General features: G+C 47.1%; 1 protein-coding gene across 1 annotated transcript in view; it reads left to right on the plus strand.

The window, feature by feature from the left end:
- SEZ6L (seizure related 6 homolog like) overlaps positions 1–20,911 on the plus strand; it is a gene marked incomplete at its 5' end in the record, with an annotated part of 203,270 nt that overhangs the window by 126,184 nt on the left and 56,175 nt on the right. The window contains 8 exons of the mRNA XM_082641571.1: positions 69–839; positions 1,665–1,798; positions 3,797–3,989; positions 5,911–6,096; positions 9,687–9,852; positions 13,832–13,998; positions 14,398–14,592; positions 16,374–16,512. Coding sequence (XP_082497697.1) covers positions 69–839; positions 1,665–1,798; positions 3,797–3,989; positions 5,911–6,096; positions 9,687–9,852; positions 13,832–13,998; positions 14,398–14,592; positions 16,374–16,512 — 1,951 coding nt within the window. The remainder of the gene's footprint in view (positions 1–68; positions 840–1,664; positions 1,799–3,796; positions 3,990–5,910; positions 6,097–9,686; positions 9,853–13,831; positions 13,999–14,397; positions 14,593–16,373; positions 16,513–20,911) is intronic.

Raw genomic sequence — 20,911 nt, forward strand, 5'->3', positions numbered from 1 at the left:
CAGCGTCTGCCAGGTGAGGACCTAAAGCCCTTGGCCCCAAGCTAACTGGTGTCCGTTCTCTTTCCAAGATGCGCCACTGGAGGGAGATGCTGGCCCTTCAGGTACTTACTTTCTGCCCTCGGAAGCCCTGGGGAGCAGCAGTCTGAGCCAAGAGACCCCCAAAGAGAGAGTGACCACGGCCCCTCTGAATCCAGCGCAGTCAGGGGACGAGCTTCGCAAGCCAGAGTTGGAAGGAATGGTCCCTTCTGCACCTCAAGACTCCGCAGCCACGTCCATGCTGCTTCCGCTTCCAGAGGAACCCGGCACCAGGCATGCCTTCCCCCCGACGAAGAAGTCGCCTTCGCTCAAGCAGGTGAACTTGACCAGGAAGCAGCTGAGGCCGAAGGCCACCACCGCAGCAGCCGTGCAGAGGGCGGCGTCCCAGCCAGCATCCTCGGACCTGGGTCTCCTCTCCTCTGCCACAGAGAAGCCCCGCCCACCTGGGGACCAGGACCCCGTGGCCTCCGCAGGGGAGGACACCAACCCACTGTCGCTGTCATCGGAGGATCCCCTCTGGCTGGAGCGGAAGGAAGGTGCAGTCCCCACGACGCCCGCGCCCCTACAGATCGCCCCCTTCACCTCGCAGCCTCTGGTGGCCCACACGCTCCCCCAGAGCCCCGACCCCGGGGCGCCCGCCATGCCTGAGGAGGCCCACGAGGCTCCCCCAGGGGATGCCAGCCCTATGACCCTGATGGACAAATGTGAGAACGAGCTGACCGGGTCGGCCTCGGAGGAAGGCCAGGAGACCACGACGTCCACTATCATTACCACCACGGTCATCACCACTGAGCAGGCCCCAGGTGTGCAACCCCCAACCCCTCCAGCCCTCCCAGAACCGCGATGAGGCACCTGCTGTGTGCAGGGCATGGGAGAGGGGGGCCGGGGAGGTCCATGTCCCACCTTTGGTTACCATCTATGGAGCCCTAGCTATGAGCTTGACCCTGTGGCCCAGAATTAAAATCCCTATTTTAGAGATGAGACCCCTGAGACCATAAGACATCGAGTACCCTGCCCAATGCCACACAGCTAAACAGCAGGATTCAAAACCTTTCATCCTGGAACAGAATCCTTTTGTCTGCCTAGAGAAGGCCCTAGCCTTTCAAGGTGCTTTTGCTTTTACCGTTTAATGAACTTGATAAAATGCACGTCTGTGTTCCAGTCTTTCTTCTGTCTTTTTTTCCATCTTCAAACACAGAGGAGAGACATCAGCTGTCAATCATACATTGATTTTGGACAAATGCAATGTGACCGCTCAGGAAAGAGTATGAGCTCTAGGTTTGACTCCTGCTCGCTGTGTGAGCTTGGCCCAGATGCGCACCCTCTCTGAGCTCTGCTTTACTTATCTCTTGAGATGAGAATGAAATATCAGTCCCTTCAAGGATGAATGGGGTCACCCCTGTAGACCGATGAGGTGCCTAGCAGCATGTAGTAAGTTATCATTCTGTGTTAGATGCTGCTATTTGATTATCATGTTGATTCTGGAGCTGAAGGAGAATGAACAGCAGTGGGAGGAGTGGGGACAGGAGAACACAGGTGTCCTCGGAGGCCCAGATCCAGCCCACAGCCCATCTGAGAGATGACATCTGAGCTGTTCTCTGTGTCCTAATGACAGTGCTTTCCTCCAGCTCTCTGCAGTGTGAGTTTCTCCGATCCTGAAGGGTACATCGACTCCAGTGATTACCCACCGCTGCCCCTCAACAACTTCCTGGAGTGCACGTACAACGTGACAGTGTACACTGGCTATGGGGTGGAGCTCCAGGTAACCCCTGAAAGGTGCCCTGCAGTGGCTGCCTCTTCCAGCAGGAAGTCTCTGAAGGATTGTCTGAGTCAGGCTTGTTTTTATCATCCTAACCAGTATGGTTCTGGCTTTGCCCTATGGGGCAATTTAAGCTGGGCTTTGGTGGATGAATAGGAGTTCCCAACTCAGGGCACAGCTGAAATAGCTTGACACACATGGAGGGAAGGGGATGTGTTGATAAATTGTGAATCATTACACCCAGAAGGAAAGTCCTCTGATATCCTGCTTATTAAACACACACATAGTCATGGAAGCCCCATGTGGCTCATTTGATTCATAAACTTTTGGCTGCAAACTAAGAATGGAAAAGCAGGGTGGCATAGTGCTCAAACATCTGGGTTTTAAGTCGCAGCTCTACCAGTTAATGCTATATGACTTTGGGTAAGGGGCTCCAGCTCTCTGAGCCTCAGTTTCCCCATCAGTAAAACAGATGAATATGTTGCTACTTTACAGAGTTTCAGGGAGGAATAAATATGACAGTGCACAGAGCGCATTCATCCAGAGCCTAAGGGAGAGAGAGCGGGCACTCAATGCATGTTACCAATTATCCCCACCCTAGTTCCAGGCCATCCCCAACTGACCTCCCCATCTTTAGAAGCACTTTTTGATATGAAGTAAGATGACATGCCAGGAAGTGGTGAACTGTCCAGTTCACTGTCCCACAGAAGAAAGGGTGGAAGTGAAGCCAGAAAGCCACCAGAAGATTTTAAGCAGAGTCAGTTGTATGACATAAGCAGAACTTTACTTTAGGAAGGTTTTCTGATTGTATAGGAAGGATGACAGGTAAGCCTCTCGGCAGAACTTGTGTCCAGAGCTTAGCACAGCATGTGGCACATGGTAGGTACTTCGTAAATGTTCATGGAATTAACCTGGAGAAAAGTTGCCATCCAGCTGATTCTGGCACTTGATGAACACTTTCCTCCACTTGAATAGACCCACTCTGTCTAATACTGTGTGGAGCTTTTTATCAGGCACAGTAGAATTCCTTCGTTAGCACATACTCTGTACCAGTCACAGCAGTGGGGGACAGGATGGTGTGTAAAACTGATGCAGTGCCTGCCCTAAAGGAGTCTGCCGTTTTGTGATTGAGATAGACACACATGGAAGACATTGGGATGCTTCTCCCAGTGGTCTGTAGTAGATGTTCATAGTGGATGTTGTGGAATCACAGTGGAGAGACAGGCAGGCTCCTTGGCAGTTAGGGAAGGTTTCACGGAGAAGGGTAATTTTAGTGGGGCTTTGACGAATGAGTAGGCATTCATCAAAGAGAAAAGAGAGTAACGTGTATGGCCTGAAAGAGGAAAGGCTTGTCAGTAATGCCTGCCTTGCTTACACAAGAGGCAAGGGTCTGGGGCCCCAGGCCCCACTAAGAGAAGCAGAAATATTCATATTGGGAACTGGGGACTGACTAAGGTCCCCACCCCAGCCCCGCTCCATTTGTTCAGCATCCTTGTCTGCGAGTAAAGTATCTCCCTTCTTTTTCTCCCAAGCCTGGAAAGTGGATTTGGCAAACCAAGTACATGGGGCTTTGAGGAGCCTCTGCCATTGAAGCCACCATTGAGGAGGAAAAGAAAGTGGGCCTGAGAAAGCCCTAGAGATGAGGCCCCCCATGCCCTCACCAGTTTATGCAGAAGGGCAAGAGTGTATTCAGTCAGTCTATAAAGATTATTGAGCACGTACTATGTGCCAGGCACGATTTTAGGCCCTGGGGACCCTGAGCAGCATGGAAAGTTTCCTGCCTCCCTGGAGCTTACCTTCTGGTGAAATGCCTTCTGTCTCCCTGGAGATGGGACCTCAGGCACAAGCTGATCAAACCCCTGCCCCCACCTGCCAGCTCCAGAAGACTCTGTCTCAGCTGCCAGCATCCAGAAGCCTCTTTCATGGGACTCAGATAAGGGGGCTAACAGATGCCCTGTCTCAAACACAACTCAGATTCTGTCTACCCCTACCTGTCTCCAGGTGAAGAGTGTGAACCTGTCCGAGGGGGAGCTGCTTTCCATCCGTGGGGTGGACGGCCCCTCCCTGACCATTCTGGCGAACCACACCCTCCTGGTAGAGGGGCAGGTGATCCGAAGCCCCACCAACACCATCTCCGTCTACTTCCGGACCTTCCAGGACGATGGCCTTGGGACCTTCCAGCTGCACTACCAGGGTAAGATCAGGCTGAGGCTGTTGAGATGTAGCTTTTGTCTCCCTTTCTCTCTGGAGCCAAGGTTTCTCACCCTTTTTGTGCCAGGGACCCCCTCTGGCAGTTTGGTAACACTGTGAACCCCTTCTTATATTTGTGTTTTTAAGAGCATAAAATATATACAATTCAAAAGGAAGCCATTCATATTTAATAGCAGTTGTCAAAATACTGTTTTCATCTGTGATATCATCTATGTGCTTCTTTATTAACACATTAAATATTTCCCATTGGCTCTGATAATTACTGTAATTCCAAAGGAGCATAAGAAATATGTCAAGATATTCATTTTGATATGAAAATATCTATGATTTCTCTTGGTGACAAAGTCACATGTTCTGTGACTATGTTACAGATTGTTGCCTACATCTGTGATTGAAGGAAGTATCATTGTTAAGTAAAAGGTTAATGAAGAATGAGCAAGCCCCTTTTTCCCATTCAAGTTCATGTCTCCTGAATCTGACACACAAATCCCATGAGAGTCCGTGGGTTTCTGGGAAAGAGCCTCTGCTACTGGAGTCCTTCTCTCTTTTTTCTTCTTCTCCACTGTTTCTTTCTTTCCTTTTTGTCTGTTTCTAGTCTCCTCTCTTTTGTTTTCTGTTCACCTTTCTCCTCTCTTCTCCTCCCTCTTTTCTTGCTTCCTCCATATCTTTCTTTCCTCCCCTCCCTCTGTTCATTCCCACCCCCATTCTCTCTTCCTTCTCTCTCTCATTTCAATGTCATCCCATTTTCCCCACCTCCTGGGCGGTTCCCAAGACCTCCGGTTACTTCCCTTACCAGGAGCTCCCCCTGGATCCTTGCCAGGTATACGACGGGGAAGGGGAGCCCTTAGCCACACCTTGGGAGATGGAAAGCCATCCACATTTACGTCACATTGACTGAATGTCTGGAAAAACAATTCATTAAAAAATTTCCCCTTGGATGTTTCTGAAACAGATGGGCGACTGTATACAGGAGTGTCCATTTCCTCACACCTTCTCAATGTGCAGACTACCGTCTGTTATCTTTGTTAATTAAAAAATGGAAAACATAGCTCATTGAGCCATGAGCTTGAATTTAGTCCTCCTCATGGGAACTGGGAATGCAGATATCCTAGGCTGCAGGAGAGGTCAGACCGTAGTCTAGTGGTGGAGCTAGGACGGAGTCAGCACCCTCTTAGGAAAATGAAACTCAAGGAGCTCAGCGTGGTCACGTACACCCTTCTACCACCCCATCCAGTGAGCTCTGCGCACCAGATATTGGGCTAAGGAGGCCCTTCTTTGGCATTTCACCTGTAATCCTTACCGCCACCTGTGAAACAGGGACGATCACAGAGAGCAGAGTGAAGCTCAGGGCACTGTGTCACTTTCTCAAGGTCACACAGCTTCTGAGCGATGGAGTAAGAGAATGTAAACTCACATCCATCTCCCTCAGAGCCCAAGCCCTTACCTCCCAGGACAGTTGTTTCCAAGCTTTCATATCTTGGGCATTTCCTGAAGAACTGGTTATTCTAACTCTGGTCCAAGAGCCTGCATTTTCAACAGACACCTAAGCTGTTCGTGCAGGTGAGCCTGCAGGTGAGCCTAACCTACCTGGGTCATCCTGTCCCTCCTGTGCTCAAGGAGAAGGCCATTCTGTCTCCAGGGAGAGATGGGAACACATTTGTCACCCCAAACCTGCCGTCTCTGGTTAGGCAGGGTGGGGAGCTTTGAGCCTAAAAAAAAGTGCTCATCTGGCAGTCTCAGCACCACGTGATCAACTCGAGTCACAAAAATACCCTCCTCCAGCACTCCAGGGTCCTCAGGGGCCTCATCTTTTCTCCTCAGCAAAAATTGACTCCCAGGATGTGGGTCATGTTCTTTGTCTCCCCCTCTGAGAGATGACTGTTTGCCCCTGCATTTCTTCCCAGCCTTCATGCTGAGCTGCAATTTTCCCCGCCGGCCTGACTACGGGGATGTCATGGTGATGGACCTGCACTCAGGTGGGGTGGCCCACTTCCACTGCCACCTGGGTTACGAGCTCCAGGGTGCCAAGACGCTGACGTGCATCAATGCCTCCAAGCCCCACTGGAGCAGCCAGGAACCCATCTGCTCAGGTACATGCCAGCCTCAGCCAGACCAAACACGGATGGTCCACTTAAGAGGGGAGAGACCAGCCCCCAGGGTATTAAGATTGACCTTAGGGAAGAGATTCCTCCAAATACAGATGGCTACTGCCATTTAAAGTTTTGTTATATGATAAAATTGACCTTTAGTGATACTTAGTACATTCACAATATTGTGCAACCATCACCACTGTCTTTATCACCCCCAAAAGGACACCCTGGACCCAGTAGCAGTCACTCCCCATTCTTCCCTGTCCCCAGCCCCTGGAAACCACCAATATGCTTTCTGTCTCTATAGATTTGCCTATTCGGGACATTTCATATACATGGGATCGTACAATATGTAATCTTTTGTATCTGGCTTCTTTCACTTAGCATAGTGTTTTCAGGGTTCATCCACGTTGTAACGTCTGTCAGAACTTCATTCCTTTTTATGACTGAATAATATTCCATGATACGAATAGGCCACATTTCATCTGTTCATTCGTTGGTGGACATTTGAATTGTTTCCACTTTGGGGGTATTAGGAATAATGCTGCTATAAATGTCTGTATGCAAGTTTTTATGTTTTCATTTCTCTGGGGTATATACCCCAAAGTGGAATTGCTGGGTTATATGGTAATACCACGTTTAACTTTTGAAGGAACCGTCAAACTGTTTTCCACAACGGCTGCACCATTTTACTTTCCCACCAGCCATGTATGAAAGTACCAGTTTCTCCACATCCTCACCAGCACTTATTTTCCATGTCTTCTTTTTATTATTATAGCCATATAATAATGTGGGTGTGAAGGTATCTTACTGTGATTTTGATTTGCATTTTCCTAATGGCTAGTGACATTAGTATCTTTTCATATGCTTGTTGACCATTTGTATATCTTCCAGGAGAAATGTCTATTCAACTCCTTTGCCCATTTTTAAAATTTGGTTGTTTGTCTTTTTCTTGAGTTGTAGGAGTTCTTTATATATTCTGGATACTAGACCCTTACCAGATATATGATTTGAAAATATTTTCTCCCACTCTGTGGGTTGTCTTTTCACTTCTTGATAGTGTCCTTAATTTTGACAAAGTCTAATTTGTGTAATTTTTGTTTGTTGCTTGTGCTTTGGATATGACAGCTGCCATATTTTGAGCCCAGTCCATATGCCAGGGCTCTGATAAATCCTCACAGCAATCCTACATGGTGGGAACAATTATCCCCATTTTACAGATGAGGAAACTGAGGCCCATGGAGGTGAAGTTTCTCCCTCAAAGTCACCAGATAGAAATTGAACTGAGTCCAGAACCCTTCTCTCCCGAGCTCTTTTCCTTACACCTTCACTGTTCAAAGTGCAATCTGCAGACCAGTGAGTTTATTAGAAATACACAATCCCAAGCCCCATACAAAACCAAGCGAATCAAAATCTACATTTAAAATGCTCCTTTTGTGGTTCATGTGCGCATTATAGATTGAGAAGCACTCTGTACCACACTCTGTCTGCCCCAGTGGCCATAACCTTGACCATCCTCAGTTATCAAGAGAGCAAATCTCTATTAGATTCTCAAAAGTCCTGATCATGGCCAGGAAAGTGTAGGCTGCCCACATTAACTGAGCACCTACTCTGTGCCAGGCTATGAGTCATGTACAAGGAGACTACTGGGAATAAGAAAATATCACTCCTGCCCTCCAGGCATTCATATAGTCAGTAGAATTCAAAATGCAAATGAGAGCTGATGATAAATTCTCAGATTTAATTGTTGCAGTATCATTCCCCCAAGGCTCTTCAGAATTTTTTTTTTTAACAAAGAAGAAAAATTCAAACCATAGGGCAGTTGGTCTCCAGGCCTCCCTCACGTTAATTTTTATCTATGTATGAAATCAGAGAGGAATTAAGCCTCAATTTGTGCTAAGAAAGACGGATGGGGAGCCGCGGCTGGCAAATTGATACCAGCCATCAGTCGGCTTAATAAGGCAAGGAATGGGAGCAGAGAGGCCGCAAATGAGCGGCAGCTCGGGGGGGACAGGTGGCCGGCGCCCCCCACCAGGGACAGTGTCCTCCATCTCCTCGGCTCCTGAGCTATGGGACAGTAATGCTGGCTACATTTTGAGCACCTACTCTGTGCCAGGGACAACGCCAAGCCCTCTACATGCAGTGTTTCACTGACTTAACCACCACAGTCCCAGAAAGAGGGTGGAATTATTATTAACATTTTACAGTGACCTAGAGGTTCAGAGAGCTTCAATGGCTCGTCCTAGATCCACAGCAGATAAGTGGCGCTGGCCAGATTTGAACCTTCACTCTTGGATGGGGATTCAGGAGAGGTAGCTGGAGAGCCTGCGTCCCAGTGCTCTGTCCGTGGTCCTGAAAGAACTACTGTACAAGACTTCTTGGTAGTGCCTTTGCTGTAGGTCACAGCAGAGTCCAGAGCAGAGAAGGGAGCTATCTGCCTTTCTCATCAGTGCACGTCACTGATGCATGACTGCATTAGTCATGCAGTCATTCAGCAAATATTTAATGAGAACCAAATATCTCCTAAAAATAAGACTACCTCCCCACATTTGTATGACTCTTTCTAGTTCACAAATCACTTTTTAATATTTATTAAACTTTTATGATAAAAGTAATACATGGCTCTGGTTAAAAAAAAAAATTCCAAGAAAGTGTTGAAGACTGTAGCAAATCACTTTTATATTCCTGGTCTCAATTGATCCTTGCATATAGCTCATTGAAATAGATATAGTGGACCATTTTCTAGCTTCTTTTTTCCCACTTACAATATAGTGAATATTTTCCTATGTTCTCAAGTTCTTTGAGAACATGGTTCTTAAAAACTGTATGAATGACATGCATTTATTTCACCAAGCATCTGTACGCGGACATTCATGTTCTTTCTCGTTTTTTGCTCTTAGAGGCAATCTGGCAGTGAACATCCTCATTCATACATTTTTGTGAAACTCTCTAAATCTTTTCTTAAGGTAAATTCCCAGAACCTTCATTACTAGGTCAAAGTGTTTGAACATATTTTCCAGATTTTTCATCAAATCGCCCTCCTGAAAGGCCACAGCAACTTGCATTCTAACCACTCCTGAATGAGAGTGACCATTTCCCATCACTGGAGATAGCTTCCCAGTTTATTGCTGCTTTTTATCTTGACCAATTAGGTGGATAAAGATAGAATATAGTTTAGATTTGCATTTCTTTTATTACCAGTGAGGCTGTATTTTTTTAGTGCTTACTAAGTAATATAAGTATATTTCTTCTTTTGAGAACTGCCTATTTATGTCCTTCTTAATTACCATTTTGTAATTAGGAATCAGGGCGCAGCCAGCACATGGAAGAATCCTTAAATCACAGCCATTCATTCCCCACCATGGAACGCACATGGCAATGGTTCTAATCGTGGAATTAGACCTCCTGTCAAACAGGATGAACCTCTCTCAGGAGGATGGGACTTTTCCCATGGTTTCTCTCTTCCCCAGCCTATTTCCTCCCATGAAGGGGTGGGGAGTGGGGAAGGATGAAACCCTCACTTCCTCTCTCTCTCTCTGTCTCTCTCTGCATCCTCTCACTGCCCACCCACCCCTACTCTCTGACCCCAGCCCCTTGTGGAGGGGCTGTGCACAACGCCACCATCGGCCGCGTCCTGTCCCCAAGTCACTCTGGAAATGCCAATGGGAGCCAGTTCTGTATGTGGACAATTGAAGCTCCAGAGGGCCAGAAGCTGCATCTGCACTTTGAGAGGCTGTCACTGCACGAGAAGGACAGGTAAAACTCTGAGGGTCCCCAGCCAGCCTCATTCCTTCCCAGAGTGTTAGAACGTGGCTTGGGATTTGGAGTCTTGAAAGGACTAAAATGCTGCCTCATGGACGTCGAGAAAGGAAGAGCTGGGGAGGGTGGCAAGGATATTAGAGACCATCATCTTCGATCTCTTCCTCTTACACATAAGGAAACTAGGACATACAGAGGGGAAGGGGCTTATCCTAGTCACACAGCAGGGTAGGGGGAGACGCAAGAAGGGAATCCAGTTCCCCCACCTCGAACTGCCTCATCCCTTCTCCTGCACATCCCTTTTTGCAATTGAACAAGGAGGGAGTGTTTACTGAGCATCTGCTCTGTGCCCAGTCATGTATTAGGCTCCATAGAGAACAGGAGAGAAGTAGGAAACATTGGTTCCTGGCAGTTGAGATGGAAAAACCAGACTTATGTACCAGAAGGAACTAGAGAAGATACAAGACAACATCTAACCAAGAGTATGTCTGTAGATGCTAAGTTATATGCACAGAATCCAGAACCTGAAAACTCTGAGAACTTATTCTAGAATATTCTGGAATGTTCTAGAAAATTAGGGTCTTAGCTGCTTAGACTTGCTGTCTTAGGTTGAGTTCCCTTGGAAACAGACAGAGTGACAAAGATGTGAGAGAAAGTGGTTTGTTTGGGAGCTGATCTTAGAAAGCACCAGGAAAATAAGCAGAGAAGGAAAGGGAGTAGATACAGTATGTATTAGTAGGCAGGTGACTGCAGAGACAACTGGGTCTCTATCTACTGCGGGCCTCCAGGAAGCTGTGTTGAGCAGGGCTCAGAGCGTTCCTATCGGAGGGTGAGGGAGCTGGGTATTTATCCACCCCCACCATCCATGTTGGAGGAGGTGTGCTCCTGGACACACTGATTCCCCAGCACTGCCTGCCACCCTTGGAGCTGGCTGGTTCTCAGAGACTCTGGAAACCATCCGAAAATAGGTGAGGAATGGTGCTGAGGGGATGTGGGTAGGGCACCGACAGCATGTCAGCACCTTAGAATTCTGGAATCTGTCCGATGTTGATCTTAGAATTATATAGTGTCTTGGCTTCTTTGAAGCTTCAAACCTAGACCATTAACCTCTAGGAAAGGATTCTGAGAGAAAATACCAGAAAACTAAATAAGTTACCCAACTCTGGAGTCTACTTCCTTCCAAGTCGTCCAGCCTTATCGTGAACAACTCCATATCAATAAATCACTGCTTTAAAGTACAAGATGTGGGGCTTCCCTGGTGGCACAGTGGCTAAGAATCCGCCTGCCAGTGCAGGGGACACGGGTTCGAGCCCTGGTCCGGGAGGATCCCACATGCTGTGGAGCAACTAAGCACGTGCGCCCCAACTGCTGAGCCTGCGCTCTAGAGCCCACGAGCCACAACTATTGAGCCTGCCTGCCACAACTACTGAAGCCCACACGCCTAGAGCCTGTGCTCCACAACAAAAGAAGCCACTGCAATGAGAAGCCCGCGCACCACAACGAAGAGTAGCCCCTGCTCACCACAACTAGAGAAAGCCTGCACGCAGCAATGAAGACCCTAAGTTAATTAATTAATTAATTTTAAAAAGAGAAGAAATGGGACCTGATCTAAACCTTGGAAAGAGATTCGATCAGGGAACCCAAAATACAGTGAGTGGGTAGAGTAGCCCAAGCAGGGAGAATAGGAGTGGGGGATGGGCAAAGATTAGAGGTAAATGGGGATCATCTTCTGAAGGGCTTTGGGTACCAGGCTGCCTCTATAAGCTATAGATAGCCATGGAAGGATTTTGAGTAGAAGAGAGAAATGAAGAAAGATTTTAATGATGGTTTCCCCCCAAAATGAAGTCTTTCTAAACTCCAGTCCCATAGTATGCAGCACAGAAGGTGGGTTCTCTGGTCAAACATGTTTGGGAGACAATATATACACAGTCTCTGTCTTGGAAGGTGCTAATGCACATTAGCTGGCAAAGGCACTGACAAGTCCTGCAAGGGAAAAAATGTTTAATTTTTATTTAACCTGGCATTTCCCAAACCCATTTGACCATAGACTATGTATAGATTTTTATTACTATTTTAGACATTCTAGAGAACATAAGTAGAAAATTGCTGTTTTTGAAAGATTAATTGACTAGAGATTTTGAGATCCTGAGAGTTTGCTCTAGAGCAAAAGGCATTGGTTTTCTGAAAGAGGAGTCCTGGGGCATGGCCCCCAAGAGACAACAAAATCAGCAGGGATCAGAAGATTGTGAAGAGGCCCCTCCCCACTCTCGGAATGGCCCTTGGCCTCTACCTCAGCCCCCTCCTCATCCCAGCCACAGTGGACACATGGCAAAATGAACAGACTGTGACTCTAACATTTATGCATTTTGGTGACATTAGAAATTCATATGATAAACCCTTTTTATGGGTCACAGTAAAAAAAAAAAAAAAAAAAAAAACTCAAAGGATTAAAAATGCCTGTTTATGAGTCCAGAAAAATAAGTGATCCAACTTGTGTACTGGTTTCTTCCCCATTTTTGCGTAACTTTTTAAAAAATACCAAGGCTAGCAAAGAGCCAAGTGCCAAAGGTTGTATTTTTCTTTCTTAATTTATTTATTTCTTTATTTGGGGCTGTGTTGGGTCTTCATTGCTGCGTGCGGGCTTTCTCTAGTTGCGGTGAGCGCGGGCTTTCTCTACTCTTCCTTGCGGTTCACAGGTTTCTCATTGTGGTGGCTTCTCTTGTTGTGGAGCACGGGCTCTAGGCGCACGGGCTTCAGTAGTTGTGGCACGTGGGCTCAGTAGTTGTGGCTCACGGGCTCTAGAGCGCAGGCTCAGTAGTTGTGGCACACAGGCTTAGCTGCTCTGCGGCATGTGGGATCTTCCCAGACCAGGGCTCGAACCCGTGTCCTTTGCATTGGCAGGCGGATTCTTAGCCACTGTGCCACCAGGGAAGTCCCCAAAGGGTTTTAATAACAGTAGAAATGAATACCAACGTTTTGTCTGATGCCTTTCATTTTTCAGGACACTTTACCATGTTGTACTCTCACAGTCCCCCTGTAAGATAGGTAGGAAAGACATTGTGATCCCTCTTTTCAAGGTTGTGGATTCTGAGGCACAAGATGTGTTGAGACTTCTGTAAGCTCAGTGGGTAGGGAACTGGGAACTAGAAATTGGGACTCCTGACTCCAGGCACGGTGGTCTTAGGAGATAAAAATCAGTGACAAAGTCTAGTAGGGGTCCAATGCTTGGTCATTTGACTTGCATACCTACTCTTCCCTGCGCACTTTATATCCATGGTCTCTAATCCCCACACTCTGGTGTAGGTGTGCTTGTACCCATTTTACAGATGAAACAGGGGCTCAGTGGGGTGCAGTGTTTTTGTCCAAAGTCACTCAGCTCAGAAGTTAAAGTCGGGGCTTCCCTGGTGGCGCAGTGGGCGAGAGTCCGCCTGCCGATGCAGGGGACACGGGTTCGTGCCCCGGTCCGGGAAGATCCCACATGCCGCGGAGCGGCTGGGCCCGTGAGCCATGGCCGCTGAGCCTGTGCGTCCGGAGCCTGTGCTCCGCAACGGGACAGGCCACAGCGGTGAGAGGCCCGCGTACCAAAAAAAAAAAAAAAAAAAAGAAGTTAAAGTCGGAACTCTGTCTGATTATATATATATATCAGTGTTTCAGGAATGATATTAGCCCAATCATCCCAGCTTCTCAGTTAGTAATAATAATCAGTATCTATTAATTCGTCTGGTCATTACATCACACCCAGCACCTTCCTTAAGAGCTCAGAATCTATCCATGAGTCTGGGACAAGCATTGTACAGAAAGGGAGACAAATTCGAATAGATGAAGCAGAGTGTCCGGGCGAGTATGGGGTGAAATCGGGATGTGAGTCTGGGATTGAGGCCCCGGAGGGGGTGGTCACAGCACACACCTCCCACTGCTGTGCATCAGCGGCCCAAGAAGACCTCACATTGGCTCTTGTCTCCTTCCCCACTGCCAGGATGATGGTCTACAGTGGGCTGACCAACAAGTCCACTCTTCTCTATGACTCCCTCCAAACCGAGAATGTCCCCTTTGAGGGCCTGCTGAGTGATGGCCACACCATCTGCATCGAATTCATGTCTGACCAGGGGCGGATGGCCTCAGCCTTCAACATCCGGTTCGAGGGTGAGGGTCCCGGAGGCTGCCCCGTCTCCTGGGGTGGCAGCGTGGGAGCAGGGGAAGCATGGCGCGGCCGGGTCATGGGAGGTAGAAATCTGACCTGCAAAGGATGGGGGAGAAGCCGTAGCTAGAGTGACTCTTGGACTTCCAAAGGCTGCCTCTGCGGGGTTGGGAGAGCAGAGGTTCTTGTTCCCATTTTAGATATGAAGATAATGAGGCCCGAGAAGCCAAGTGAATGGCCTAAGGGCCCTCAGCAGGTCAGTGGGAACTGGAATGTGGGGTCTGGTACCCGTTTCCCTTGGGGCTTCCCTGGACAGCAAGAGGGGCCCCTGCTTCTGAGACACAGCCCTGTGAGCCACCCCTTACTCACTTGAGTGGCTGCCCTCTTTTGTGTCCTGGCCCCAGCCTTTGAGAAAGGCCACTGCTATGAGCCCTACATTCAGAACGGGAACTTCACCACGTCCGACCCCACCTATAACATCGGGACCATAGTGGAGTTTACCTGTGACCCCGGCCACTCCCTGGAGCAGGGCCCGGCCATCATTGAGTGCATCAACGTGCGGGACCCATACTGGAACGACACGGAGCCCCTGTGCAGAGGTGAGTGGGTCACAGCCCTCCTCCCAGGGCACCCCAGACCCATCCACCCCTTCAGATGAAAGGCCCAGCTTATATACCGACTTTAGGAGTAGAATCCTTTCTGGAGCTCACCCTCCTTTGGGTCAGGTTTGCTGCTGGTCCTTGAGAAAATCACAAAATGGATAAAATTGAAAAGTTGCCTCTTCCTCCAGGCACAAGACCCCATCACGCACAGCTTGGTGAGAAGATCGCTGCATGGATTTCAGCTCCTACCTGTGCTATGCAGACATGTGCAGTGCACAACCCGCCCAACAGCACATGGCAGCCCTGAGTCTAATTAATGATAATGATAATAACAGTTGTTAATAGGAGTGCAAAAAACTGTGTTGCAGGCACTTTGTGCTTTATCTGATTTAATCCTCACTACAACCCTGTGAGGTGCATATTATTATTGATCCCGTGTACAGATGAGGAAACAAGCTGTGATGTGACATGCTTCAGAACACACTGAGGGTAATTGGCAGAGGTGGGAATGGAACTCAGGTCTCTCTGTTCTCAGAGACCTGTGCCCTGAGCCCCTTTGGACAATGTCAGCTGTATGGAATCCTCATCTACGGGGACTCCCAGTGCCCTGCCCCCCCCCTTCTCCATGTTCAAGGCCACTGAGCCACCCCAAGCCTGGACCCATGTGGGGAACGTGGAGTAATGAACAGAGCCCTGGCTCCTGGCAGCCGCCACCTGGATGGTGGTTGGCGTGAAATCACAGCCTTGCCGTGGTGAGGGATTGATCCCTGTATTAAATGTACTGGTTTAAGAGAGCGGAATTTATTGGTGCTTTGGCCTCTGCCACACTGAGAATTTTCCAAAGCGGTAAACACAGAGTGAAATTTAAAGGGCCAGGCGCCAGGTGCGGCCACATCTCCGCTTCCAGTTCAGAGCCAGGGCGTTCCACAGTAACGTTAAGAATTACTGAATGCTTACCTTGTGCCAGGCGCCGTGCTGTGTTTGACATCCATGAGCTCACTTAAGCCTCAGAATAACCCAGTGAAGTCAGCAACTGGTGTTTCTCCCTGCTGTACAGAGGGAGGCATCTGAGGCTCCAGGAACTTCTTACATGCCTTGTCACAGAGCAAGAGGCGGATGGCAGAGGCAAGACTCGAACCCAGGTCCCTCTGACTAGAATGTACCATCTCTAGTCACTATTCACCCTGCTCAAGGGGAGGGCTATTAAGGATGCACTTGAAACTTTGAACTCTGTCCTTCGTCCTGAAAGAACTACAGTCATCCTTCAGTATCCACAGGGGACAGGTTCCAGGGCACCCCCCCTGCGCCCCCAATACCCAAATCCGTGGATGTTCAAGCCCCTTATATAAAAGGGCACATCCTCTCATATACTTTAAATCATCTCTAGATTACTTATAATTCCTAATACAGTGTAAATACTATGTAAATAGTTGTAAATACAATGTAAATGCTATGGGAATGTCCTAAATGCAATGTTAACGCTATGTGAATAGTTGCCGGTGAGTGGCAAATTCAAGTTTTGCTTTTTGAAACTTTCTGGAATTTTTTTTCAAATATTTCTGATCCCCTGTCAGTTGAATCCATGGATGCAGAACCCACAGTACAATGTCCTTGCCCCACCTTTGCCAAATTTCAGCTAAAGGAGGCAGGTGGCCAGTCCTAATTTAATCATTGCGCACACATGTATGGACTGTCTGACTTCATAGACCACACTCTTAACTGTTACACCATATCTGCTTCCTTATGAATAATGTGTGTGTGTGTCTGTGTCTTTACAGCCATGTGTGGTGGGGAGCTCTCTGCCGTGGCCGGTGTGGTGCTGTCCCCAAACTGGCCAGAGCCCTACGTGGAAGGTGAAGATTGTGTCTGGAAGATCCACGTAGGGGAGGAGAAGCGGATCTTCTTAGATATCCAATTGTGAGTGTTTATGATGGGTGGACCCCCCCAGGCCAGCCAGTTGGGGAAGAAATTGCTCCTGCTTTATTGTTTCAACCAATATTAATTAAGCATCTACTGCGTGTCAGGGACTGTGCAAAGAACTGGGGTCCCTATGGTGAGGAAGTGACAACATCATACACACCCAGAAGGAGTTCCTATCCTCAGGAAAGTCAGTTGTCTAAGGAAACGGGCACTAAGTGAGGAATTGCTTCGATGTAGCTTTGTTAAGTGCTGTAAGGAAAGGTGCCTGATGCCATGAGATTCTATAACGGGGATTTGATATAAAGAGGAAGGTCAGAAAAGCCTTCGCTGAGGATCTGACAAAGCTCAGAACTAAAGGATGAATTGGAGTGAATTCATCCAAGAAGGAACAGAGTATGCAGAGGCCCTGTGACAAGAGCAGGCACAGCATTTTCAGAGGACCGAATGGCTAGTATGGTCAGGAGGAGGAGAGAAATATAATATGTACACTCTGTACCACAGTAGTTTATTTTCCTATCTCTCTCTCTCAACTAGACCAGAAGGTCCTTGCAGTCAGGACCTGGTCTGATTTATCTCTGTTTCAGGGTCTAACACAGAGCCTGACACATAGTAGATGCTCAGAAAATGATTGCTGAATGAAGAAATGCTGTCATGAATGGATTTACTTGGCTGTGTGGCTGTTTCCAATATTCAGTGGGGGTACCTATTAGATGCTCCATCCAGAACGTTCCCTAACTCCCCAGGAATCAGGAGAAGGGGACAGAGACACACAGTGGTGGCTAGAAAAGCAGAAGAAAGGGCTGTCCAGCAGATCCAGACATGTGGCTAGGACAGTGGGGGGATGCCAAGTTTGGAAGAGCCTCTCTGGATGCAGCCTGGGGGTCAGCTCTCCCCTCAAACCTGAAGTAGAAACCCGCTTGTCTGGGAAGCATGACTTGGGTGCTGCTTGGCTTTGCAGAGGAGCCTGGCAAGAGGGAAATTATTTTCAAGATTTTGTGCCAGTACCATACTGTTTTGATTACTGTAGCTTTGTAGTATAGTCTGAAATCAGGAATTGTGATCCCTCTAGCTCCATTCTTCTTTCTTAAGATTGTTTTGGCTATTCGGGGTCTTTTGTGTTTCCACACAAATTTAAAAATTTTTTGTTCCAGTTCTGTGAAAAATGCCATTGGTAATTTGATAGGGATTGCATTGAATATGTAATTGCCTTGGGTAGTATAGTCATTTTAACAATATTGGTTCTTCCAATCCAAGAACACAGTATATCTTTCCATCTGTTTGTGTCATCTTCAATTTCTTTCATCAATGGCTTATAGTTTTCTGAGTACAGATATTTTGCCTCCTTAGGTAGGTTGATTTCTAGGTATTTTATTCTTTTTGATGCAATGGTAAATGGGATTGTTTCTTTAATTTCTCTTCCTGATATTCTGTTGTTAGTGTATAGAAATGCAACAGATTTCTGCATACTAATTTCATATCCTGCAACTTTACTGAATTCATTGATGAGCTCTAGTAGTTTTCTGGTGGTAGGAAACCCCATTCTAAAGCTCCTTCCTCCAGGAAGCCTTCCATGGCTCCCCACTGCCCTCATGACAAATATAAATTTATGGTCCCAGTTGATGAGCACCTCACCACCAGAAGTTGCTGGGCAAACCACCTCAGTCTTCAGTCAGGAGAAGAGGAAATCAACTCCTGATATCTTGGCTTCTGCTGAAGGTCCTCCAGCTCCCTGCCCCAAGACATAGTCTGTGGTCCCCTCCCTTCTGCCCAGTTCAGCATCCTCTCCTCACAGCATGCATCCCTTACGGGTGGTTTTGCTTCACCAAGACTGACCCACGTCTCCCCTTGGTGTCAGAGGCCTGGAAGAGGAAACAGGAAAATGGGAACCCTGCTTTCATCCCCTCCAGGCATCAAATATTCAATTAACCTTCATCTCAACATGGGATGGGGTTTTACTTCCACTACAAAGCACACGATGCAGCAGCCCATCCAGGAAACTGGAACATTTAAGCAGAAATACTTCCCCAAAGCCAGGCCACCACCAGCATTAGCATCAGAAAAGGAACCCTTGCAGGGGGCACTTTCTTCTGATCATCTTGGCAACTCTAGATGTGAGTGTTGGCTAGGAGAGAGGACCCCTGGGTTCCCTCCTCTGTGCCCTGACAGTGATCCCTGAGCAACCCTGGACCTGTCACCCAGCCTCTCTGGGCTTCACACTCTTCTGCAAAGGGACAGGTTGCCTTGAACAGAGAGGATGCAAACGCTGACTCCTGCAAGGTCAGGCAAGTATCATAAAATGGGAATTGGGGCTGTGTGAGATAATGTAGAGCTGGGGGAACTGTGGTGAAGTGGGAACTACATCCCCACCTAACATCATTTAAATTCAAATTTTTAAAAAAATTATTTTATTTAAGTATAGTTGATTTACAATGTTGTGTTAGTTTCTGGCATACAGCAAAGTGATTCTGTTATATATACATATACATACACATATACATATATATGTAGGTATACATATGTATATATGTGTATATATATACATATATATGTGCATGTGTATGTGTATATATATACATATACACGTATATATGCACATATATATGTTATATATACATATATATGTATATGCTACCCTATATACATTCTTTTCCATATTCTTTTCCGTTATGGTTTATCACAGGATATTGAATATAATTCCCTGTACTATACAGTAGGACCTTGTTGTTTATCCATTCTCTCTATATAATAGTTTGCATCTGTTAATCCCAAACTCTCAATCCTTCCCTTCCTCTATCCCCCTCCCCCTTGGCAACCACAAGTCTGTTCTCTATGTCTATGAGTCTGGTTTAGTTTCATAGATAAGTTCATTTGTGTCATATTTTAGATTCCACATATAAGTGATATATGGTATTTGTCTTTCTCTTTCTGACTTACTTCACTCAGTATGAGAATCTCTAGGTCCATCCATGTTCCTGCAAATGGCATTATTTCATTCTTTTTTATGGCTGAGTAGTATACACTGTGTGTGTATGTGTGTACGTGTGTGTGTGTGTGTACACCACATCTTCTTTATCCATTCATCTGTTGATAGACATTTAGGTTGCTTCCATGTCTTGGCTATTGTGAATAGTGTGGCTATGAACATAGGGGTGCACATATCTTTTCGAATTATAGTTTTGTCTGGATATATGCCCAGGAGTAGGATTGCTGGATCATATGGCAACTCTATTTTTAGTTTTTTTGAGGAACCTCCATACTGTTCTCCATAGTAGCTGCACCAATTTACATTCCCACCAATAGTGTAGGAGGGTTCCCTTTTCTCCACACCCTCTCCAGCGTTTGTTATTTGTAGATTTTTTAATGATGGCCATTCTGACCGGTGTGAGGTGGTAACTCATTGTAGGTTTTTTTTAGTTTCTTTTTTGGCTGCATTGGGTCTTTGTTGCTGCGCGAGGGCTTTCTCTAGTTGTGGTGAGCAGGGGCTACTCTTTGTTGCTGTGCGCGGGCTTCATGTTGTGGTGGCTTCTCTTGCTGTGGAGCACGGACTCTAGGCGCGCGGGCTTCAGTAGCTGTGGCATGTGAGCTCCGTAGCTGTGGCTCATGGGCTCTAGAGCGCAGGCTCAGTAGTTGTGGCGCATGGGCTTAGTTGCTCCACGGCATGTGGGATCTTCCCCGACCAGGGCTCGAACCCATGTCCCCTGCATTGGCAGGCAGATTCTTAACCACTGCACCACCAGAGAAGTCCCTCATTGTAGTTTGATTTGCGTTTCTCTAACATAAATTCAATTTGTTAAAATAATGCCCCCTCCTCTCCAAAAAGTATCTGCTGGTCAGATTCAGACTTGAGGGACCACAAGTCTAAATCCTTTCTAATGGAGGTGATAAAGAAAGCCATTTTCATCATTGAGCACTCACTGTTTGCAGAGTTCTTTCCAAACGTTAATTAATTTACTCCTCAAAGTTATCCTAGAAGGAAGATGCAGCTATTATATTCAACTTATTTCCACCTGCCTTCTTACCTCTTACTTGGATGTCTAAGAGGCATCTCCAACAACGTGTCCCCAAACTTAAACCCTTGATTCTCTTTCTCCAAACCTATTTCGCCTCATCTTCCCATCTCAGAAAGGAGTCACCCATCCTGCCTGCTGCTCAGACCCAAAAGATGTGGAGTTATTCTAGAGCAGGAGAACACTGGTCAGCGTTCCACAACGGCTTTCCTTGACAAGTGGGTGGGGAGCAACTCCCTGATTTGCAACATTTGCCAATTTCCATGGTGTAAATACTCCCACTGTGGCCAATATCAAGCAACCAACACAAAGCCAACAGGGTCACCAAATGCCTGGACATTTAATAGTCAGCCCATATGGCCCAGTAGGAGCCACCGGCTCCAGCACAC

This window comes from Mesoplodon mirus (assembly GCF_964341445.2).
Source record: "Mesoplodon mirus genome assembly, chromosome: 13".
Taxonomy (NCBI): Eukaryota; Metazoa; Chordata; class Mammalia; order Artiodactyla; family Ziphiidae; genus Mesoplodon; species Mesoplodon mirus.